This window comes from Austrofundulus limnaeus, unplaced genomic scaffold, assembly GCF_001266775.1.
Source record: "Austrofundulus limnaeus strain Quisiro unplaced genomic scaffold, Austrofundulus_limnaeus-1.0 Scaffold516, whole genome shotgun sequence".
Classification (NCBI taxonomy): domain Eukaryota; kingdom Metazoa; phylum Chordata; class Actinopteri; order Cyprinodontiformes; family Rivulidae; genus Austrofundulus; species Austrofundulus limnaeus.
This window is the reverse complement of record NW_013952918.1, coordinates 44,007-45,559: the sequence shown is the minus strand read 5'-3', so window position 1 is coordinate 45,559 and position 1,553 is coordinate 44,007. Positions and strand designations below refer to the sequence as shown.

The 1,553-nt window shown below is 40.4% G+C and overlaps 1 protein-coding gene across 1 annotated transcript in view; it reads right to left on the bottom strand.

Moving 5' to 3' along the window:
* The window catches only part of LOC106530403 (UDP-N-acetylglucosamine transporter), a 53,170-nt gene that overhangs the window by 9,971 nt on the left and 41,646 nt on the right, over nucleotides 1–1,553 (bottom strand). Inside the window, exon 6 of the mRNA XM_014026006.1 lies at nucleotides 685–803. Coding sequence (XP_013881460.1) covers nucleotides 685–803 — 119 coding nt within the window. The remainder of the gene's footprint in view (nucleotides 1–684; nucleotides 804–1,553) is intronic.

The window sequence follows — 1,553 nt, the reverse complement described above, 5'->3', positions numbered from 1 at the left end:
TGGTTTCATTTAAAAGAGTCTATCATCAGATATTGTCCAAGATTTACCTTCAGGGTGGATATAGCTCGCTAGCAGCCTCGCACCGATGACCTATCCACGTCATCAAAATAAAATGGCCCCGTTTGTGTAATATATTTTAAACTTTTAGTTTAGAAATTATAAAAACTAAACAGTATTTTTACAGTCTTTATTTTACAGTTAAAATATATGTTTATTAAATAAAGTCTAATGTTACAACTAATCGGGGATCCCTTTAAGAGTTATCTACAACAGGTAAGATATCATCTCTTCGCAAAACTCCATTTCAAATTTAACCTTGCTGGAGTAAACTTAGAAATCTACAAAGTGACCATGCTGAGCCTTTGAGATGTGGCTGCAGGAAGAAGCAGATGACGCTCTTCATCAGTCTGTATCCTCACTGCCTGAGCAGCTCCAGTGTTGTCAGAGGGAAGAAAGAAGTGAAAGCTTTATTATTCCAATATGATTTATGGACACACTGCAGGTCTGAAACACAAGACCGAGTGGCAAAGAGACAGWGGAAAACAAACTAATATGTAGGTTTGAACTTGTCAGCGTACAGAAAAGGWTAAGAGACTTGTTGAGGCTTAGCAGCTTTTTCTGATTTGTTTGTAGCTGTAAAAAATGATGAAAACACAAGAGTAAAATTGATTAAAGTGAACCAACCTGCAGGACAACTACTGYACAGGTGATGGTGTTAAAGCCCTGAAACATCCCGGACTCTTTTACACTCTGGCCATCGTACACCAACATTCCTATAAACCCAAACACAAAGCTGAACAAACCTGAAAGAGAAACAAAGAGGATTGTTAAAAATCATTTAACTGGACGTAATATTTCACTTTTTACAGAAATGTGACAAACTTTTACTTAAAATGAGACTTCACTGTTGTTCATAGTACAAAAAACACCCACGTTTGTATATCTATACTTATTAAGACCGTCCATTGACTTCCATTATTTCCATTCATTTCTACACTGCAAAAACTGTCCATCTAACTAAGTTGGAAAATCTTATATCCAACCCCCCAAAAAACTTTTTGGTCTTCATTTGAAATCTCAAGACAATCTAGAGAAATGTGCTGCCCAGTGTCAGAAAGCTTGGTCTCAGTCACAGCTTATGGGTCTTCAACATGTTAAAGTGTATCTTACGCCCCTGTGAAAAGATAACTCCGCCCCAAGGCGAAATTTGAARAATGCATCAAAGTGGGTAGGGGAGGGGGTGTGGGTAGTGGAGTGGGGGTTAGAGAGCGGAGGTGTGGCCAGGACGAGAGAACGTGACAGCCTCAGCTGAGCTGTCTGCCTGACAGGACAGAGGAGTGGAGCGCTCCACGATAGCCTGACATAAAAAAAACTAAAGTATACAGCTGCATCTGCTCTCAAGATCACTAGTTTAAATCAGGAATAAAAGTGTTGAGTCTTGTTTGACTGAAGTTTGGTCCGTTAGGGCTGCAGCTGCCCCGCTGTGTTTCTGCCTTTTTTTCCCCTCCTCCCCTCCTGCTGTGCAGGACGTACTGCTGGAGTGTGTGTGTGTG